At 34.7% G+C, this 6,484-nt stretch overlaps 1 protein-coding gene across 1 annotated transcript; it reads right to left on the reverse strand.

Moving 5' to 3' along the window:
* Window positions 1–2,886: 2,886 nt before the first annotated feature.
* LOC107793658 (uncharacterized) lies at window positions 2,887–4,116 on the reverse strand. Its single transcript, XM_016616052.1, has 3 exons — window positions 3,904–4,116; window positions 3,712–3,816; window positions 2,887–3,066 (listed from the first exon to the last, which is right to left on the reverse strand). Exons 1-3 carry the CDS (start codon window positions 4,114–4,116, stop codon window positions 2,887–2,889), a joined length of 498 nt encoding a protein of 165 aa, XP_016471538.1.
* Between the last annotated feature and the right edge of the window lie 2,368 nt (window positions 4,117–6,484).

The following is a 6,484-nucleotide window of genomic DNA, read 5'->3' on the forward strand; positions in this document are numbered from 1 at the left end:
TGCGGATCGGTATGGAGATGTTTGTACTTATCTTCGAGAGGCTACAGGGCTGATAGGATCACTTCCCTTCTTGATTCCTCATCGTGCGATTTGATTCCTTTGAGGCTTGTGCCTTTATTTCTTTCCTACTCAATCTTATGTGATGTGAAGCGCTTGTTATCAATTGGGAGTCGAGGAACTTTAATAGTACTACAGAGTGCAGGATGTTTCTCCCTGCGTATTTGATTGGGCTATTGTCGTCGCCTTGCGGAAGGTCGTTCTGTCATTTCAGCTCAGTATCAGTATTGCCTATCATTTGAGATTTGGCACTGATTGTTATGATGATTGGTGCGTTACTATCACATAGTGATGATGCAATGGTAGGATACTTATCTACGTGTCGGGGCAGTAAATGATTCGAAAGGAGGTTTTTCTCAATACATGATTCAGAGGCTCAGTGTTTTATTTCCAGCAGAGGAAAGGCAATCGGACTATGAGTGTTTGGGTTGATGGGAGTAACGAGGATTGGTATTTTGAGAGTGGTGAAATTTTTATCTGTGATGTGGTATCGTCGTCCTTGATTGAATGTGTTAAGTTCGCCGGTGTTATGGTCTTCTTCAATTCGCCTTTGTGGTAGGGTATTGTGGAATAGTGTCAGGGAAGTGGCTGTCAGAGATCGCGGTGTTCAATGGTTCAGGATCGAATAGGTGTTCCTAGTGTTGATGGTTCGAGAAGGATGATATTCATAGAGGCATTAAAGTTGGTAGCGATCTATTTGTTCAAGTTCTACAGAGACGAATTTTGATTTAGGGAAATAGCTGGGCAGCGGAGGATGAGGAATGACATGTGGAAGGTGTCTTGTAGTAGTTAAATTTCTAGAAGGCCAAGTGTGAGAAGCGGAAGTCGGGTAGGTTCTTAAAGGAGAGGGTTTGACCAAAGTGGGAGAGTGGCAGAGTATCATATGGGTTCTGTGGTAGGATAACTACACGCCTTGGGGAAAGTTTAGAGCGATTTGGAATTTATGGTGGACAGTGACTGGGTCTATGGACTAATTTGGAATATTGGTTGCTATACTGAGGAAGGTTGGATATGACAGAAAGGAGTTGCTTGATATGAAGAGGGATGCAACCTGACTTCAGATTTGAAATGTATTATCGCACCTTTAGTTGATGTTAATGGGGAGTGAACAAACTTGTACAACTAGTGAATAAGCACGGGCTCAGAATGATTTACTGATTTCGTGGTGTTGACGGAGCTTCTACGAAGAATTCTATTGGCTATCCAGTAAGAGATCGAATATGTGAATGTGGCTAGTGATTCAGAATGTTCACGAAATATTTTACTGGAGGATTTCGAGAAATTTGGCAGGTCGATTGTGCAGGCTCATGTCTATAAGGAAGGAGGAATATTGGTGGGTTCCGGAGTTATGTAATTATAGCTTCAAGCTTAGTGGGAGAGCCCCACCGTCTATAATTTGATTACATGGTTTTCTACTTATGAGGTTTCTGGTTATCGGCATATTGGTGGGTTATTACGACTAAGGAAAGAAAATATCAGTGGTAATTTGAGCAAAGGATTAGAGAAATGTGTGCTATACTTGGGCCTTATCGGTTCATGTTCAATTTTGAGAAGACTCAGAGTTTCTGCTTCTAGTGGAAGTAATGTACAAGGGAAAAAAATTAAGTTGGGTGCTTCTTTGATAGGATGTTCACGTGCTGGCAGAGCGCTAGAGTTTGGATTATACTCGGGACCAAGACAGAGTGGGTGACTCTCAACAGTGGTCCTGGTGGGTTCAAAAATTTGAGTACAGTGCCTAAGGACTTGGAATATTCTATGTTATCATTGGGTATGCGGTGCAGTATTGGAGGAAAGGAATAAGTAGCTCCGGATTCACGGAAGGTCTTGCAGAACGGGTGTAACAGTTGGCTATGCTATTGAGCGCTTAAGGAGAATATGAGATGGTTCATGGATATTTAGACGATGTGGTCTCGTGGATTGGGTCACTCATTACAAGAAAAGTGCCATTTACATGGGATTTTAATGGAAAATTCGCAGGTAAAATATTTACCTGCGGATTTTCATGCAAACATGAATCCCCAGGAATATAGGTCGTGGGTAACTATTACCTGCGAATTTTAAAGTCCCCAGGTACGTTATCTGGGGATAAATTGGCTGCGGGTGCATTACCTGGGAATGTTAAATCCCTATGTAAATTACTTGCGGACTGTTCCGCAAGAAATACCAAAATATCGTAAGTAAAATTTGGTAAAGAATTGTGAAAGGAAACAGTTTTCCTAGGGATTGTCATGGGCAAATATTCGCATGTAATTCCGCAGCAAAACCCCCAAGTAAATTTGCAGAAAATATTCAATAAAAATTCCGTGGGAAAAGGGAATTTCGTGGGAATTTGATGTGATAATTTCGTAGGAGAATTCCTAACAAAGTCTCCATGTAAATCCCCATATACTGTATATTTGCAGTTAAATTCTCAATAAAAGATTGTTCCGCTTTAGGGCACTTTCCCATGAAAATCCACAAGTAACTTGTACATTTTTTAAAAGTAAATTTATTGGTATTTAGTCCCAAATTATATTTCACACAATTCAATATACATATGATATTAATCCTTTTATTTAAAACAAACAACTCTGCACAAATCTGAAGTAATATATAAACAAAATATGATCCATAAATTAATAAATAATAATGCATAATTCCTAAATGAAAAAAATGAAAAGTCTAAACTGTAAATCTTAAATAGTACTACCAAGTATCTCAATCCTAATCATACTCATCTAAAGAGTTGTTGTTATCATCATTGTCACTATGAATCTTGATTGTCTTCCGAAGATGAAAATAAAAATTCTAAACTGTAAATCTTAAATAATAATATCAAGTATCTCAATCCTAATCATACTCATCTACAGAGCCAAGACCTGCAACTTTTCCTTTCTTCTTTCCACCAACTGATAGCACCCAAATATCCATTTCACCTAATTGAGATAGCTCGCTAACTGAATTAGTTTCTCCATCAACAGATGCACTTTGTGAAGCTAATAATTCTTCTTTATTTTTTTCAAACTTATTCTGCACAAAAGCATTGAAACAAATATTAGTGGTTTTGCATTAAAACAAATATTAATAATTTTGACAACTGCTAGCACTTAAGCACATCTTTCCCTGGCATTTTAATTGGACTGTAGAATACTAAAGAAAATAGAGCAAAGACTCCACACAAGTAATCAGATGTTTTCCTGAATTAAACCAAAAAGGGTACTTAAGAATAGAGTTCAATATAATTAGTTTTTCGGGATTAACAAATATAGGCTGATGAGTATAAAAATATATCTACACTATCAAGTCACTTAAAAGGAAATTACATGCCTAAGTTTATAGTTCAATCAAAAGCTTTAATTTGGTAAAGCTAGTAGGTCCAATTTAGAAAGATTAATATTATTCTTGCTTATTATCACTACAATAAAATAATGGCTACTTGGCCACTTTCTTTTTTTTATCTCCTTTTCTATCTTTTATGTTTTTCATAATGGTCTAATCTAAAGATCTGCCTAGGCCCTAATAAGGCATATTAATTACATAGAGCAAGTTTGTGCATAAGTTTGTTGGACTATTAAATTCTCTGCTCTTTTTGAAACAACCAATTATATATCAACCTAATAGAGTAATGACAGATAAATAATTTCAATACATATATTTTGTAGAAGGAAGACTTACATAAGCAGCTTCAGCTTTCTCATTTACCCAACTTTTATCTTTCTCCTTTCGATGAGTGCGAAAATAAAATTCTGAAAATGAAGGATCTTTTCCAGTTGTTTTCTTCTGTAATTAAAGGAAGATGTGTATGCTATCAACATTTATATGATCTATGCACTAGAAAAAATAAATTAAAAAGGAACTATATATTACCAATCTCTTCCAAATTACGCGATGAAGTATACAACCATCTGTATGAGCCGAGGCACCTGCATTTGCATCGCGATTCTTTTTGTTTTGTTCCGACTTTAACTTAAATTGAGGAGACTCCCAATGCTCCTTCATCTCCTTGAATACTGCATCACCCATCCAATTTGGCTTCATCACAGACAAGTCCTTTCTAACATCTTGGAAACGTTGGGTCATTCTTGAAGATGCCCTTTTCTCAAAATTGCGTCGTATAGAATCATTATAATGAGGGAACCATCTAAATTTAGTATTTTATAACACAATACATATAAACATAAAATCTGAATCAGTCCTATAAACTTACACACCAATATTTGAATATGAATCGTATTATAAACATCCTTACCTTGAATTCTTCAAATCACATATCCCGAGTAGGTTGTGGGAATTTCTTCCAAGAAGGTTTAGCCAGCTCAAATTTACTACGAATGCAACTAGCAATACCTTCAATAACTGGCTTATGAGGATCAAACCTAAATAAACCCTCAATGGTAGACAAATAATCAAAATGTCCGAAAACATACCTTCTAAATTAGTCATAGCAAGTAGGGTACTAAAGTAGGAACAACCAATATAATAAATTAAAGTAAAGAAAACTTTTACCAAGACTCAAGCTATTAAATTAACTCCAATAAAATAAAGCGAATGAATAATTCAAGTTTCTAAAGCTCAACCAAATATTAAGGAAATATAAATTCTCAAAGCAAGTCAAGCCATTATATGTCAATGAGTCTTTACAATTCACAATTCTTAAAGAGAAAATCTGGGCAGCAGCTCTGCCCTGTATTGCAGCAGATTTTTGAGGCTGTAAACCACAGAACTGGACATCTAGGTCTTTATAATAATTGTAGATATCTCTCTTATCTTTTTACAGCCTTTTGTATCACCCCAATCGGATTTTTAGAGAAAACGTTATGTCCAAAATAGTAACTGCTGTCCAATTCAAAAACGGGATTAAATTTCTGATTTTAAATGACTAAAATTCACCATGCAAAAGATATACTAATTTACATATAGATAGAGTAAGAAACTTACTGCAAGTTTGAGAGAGTTTCTCCACAAAATCCAAAACCTAGGGTTTCCAAAATACGCTCATTCCATCTTGATTCTTGAAGGTTAAATCTAAATCTTCCTTCAATAGGTAAGTAAATAGGTTTTAATATTTTAAACTTTGAATTTTAATGATGAAAAAAGAGTTGCATGTATATGTGTTGAGCTCTTCAATGGTGTTTGATATCGAAGAAGGAGGACAAAGACTTTGAGAGATAAGGGGGCTGTCAAACGAATCCCTCAAAGAAAAATCCTAGAAAGTTCTTTCTATACAAAAATAACCCAGTATAATCTCACTAGTGGGGTCTGAGGAGGGTAGTGTGTATGCAGACCTTACCCCTACCCTGAGGTAGAGAGGCAGTTTCCGATAGACCCTCGGCTCCCTCCCTTCAAGAACTCCCCACCTTGCTCTTGGGGTGACTCGAACTCACAACCTCTTGGTTGAAAGTGGAGGGTGCTTACCACTAGAGCAACCCACTCTTGTCCTAGAAAGTTCTTTCTATCTAGGGTTAAAAGATTATATTTTACAAATTTACACTATAACCCCATTTTACCTAGAATGGGTAAAGAATAGTCATTACTCTCTTAAAATATATATATATATATACTAGACCCATAAGATTCATTTTTTTTTCTATTTGTCTTATTGGCCCTTAGAAAATCTCTACACCTCCTTAAAGGTCTGCCACTGGTATAAATTATTTTTTCATAAGTTACCTAAGCAATACATTCTAAAGTATCTAATGAACTAAATACAAATACATATTTGAATTAAATAAGAGAAAATCAATTCTATTAAAAAAATAACTTTTAAATAGCATGGAAACTTAAATTTAAAGAAAGGGTGAAATATTTTAAACAACATATACATGATTAAAAACAATAGTCAATTAATGTATATAATATTTTATAAAAATTAGGGCGTTACAAAGACAAGAACTCAAATGATAAAATCATTCTCAAATAGACACATTGAAGTCCCTAATGAAATAAGCCATGAGCATGTCGCCACTAACAATTTGTCTGTGGGAAATTTCTGTGGGAAAATATTGTGTTTCTAGTAGTGATTTTTAATATCAAAGAGTAATTGATTGGATGTCTTAGTGGGATTTATCGTTGTATTTAGATTTGTGTTCGAAATAAATAAATAAATAAATAATTTCTCACTAAAAGAATTATTTTAATAAGATAAAACTATAATTAATAAAACAATACTTATAGTAATCTTACTGTCATCGAGGCCAAAAGAAATATGTGGCAAAACATCATCACCTCAATGATAGTAAGATTACTATAAGTATTATCGTCGAGCAAATTGAGTATAAAGGTGGTATATTAGTTTATATAAGCAATATGCTGCTTATGTTGATACCTAATTTTTTTCTCATATATATACTTTCAAAATAGTGCATATGCATCATCATTTGATTTATAAGCATACACAAGTATTTTTATAATTTTTCATAATTTTTAAAGACTATAAACTAATTTATTT

Source organism: Nicotiana tabacum, chromosome 21, assembly GCF_000715075.1.
Source record: "Nicotiana tabacum cultivar K326 chromosome 21, ASM71507v2, whole genome shotgun sequence".
Taxonomy (NCBI): Eukaryota; Viridiplantae; Streptophyta; class Magnoliopsida; order Solanales; family Solanaceae; genus Nicotiana; species Nicotiana tabacum.

Excerpts from the sequence above, each read along its gene's own strand:
- LOC107793658 (XM_016616052.1), bottom strand. The coding sequence starts at position 4,116 with ATGACCCAACGTTTCCAAGATGTTAGAAAGGACTTGTCTGTGATGAAG. Across the intron at positions 3,817-3,903 it reads GCGTAATTTGGAAGAGATTG|AAGAAAACAACTGGAAAAGA; the intron begins GTAATATATAGT and ends CTTTAATTACAG. Across the intron at positions 3,067-3,711 it reads AGAAAGCTGAAGCTGCTTAT|AATAAGTTTGAAAAAAATAA; the intron begins GTAAGTCTTCCT and ends GCTTTTGTGCAG.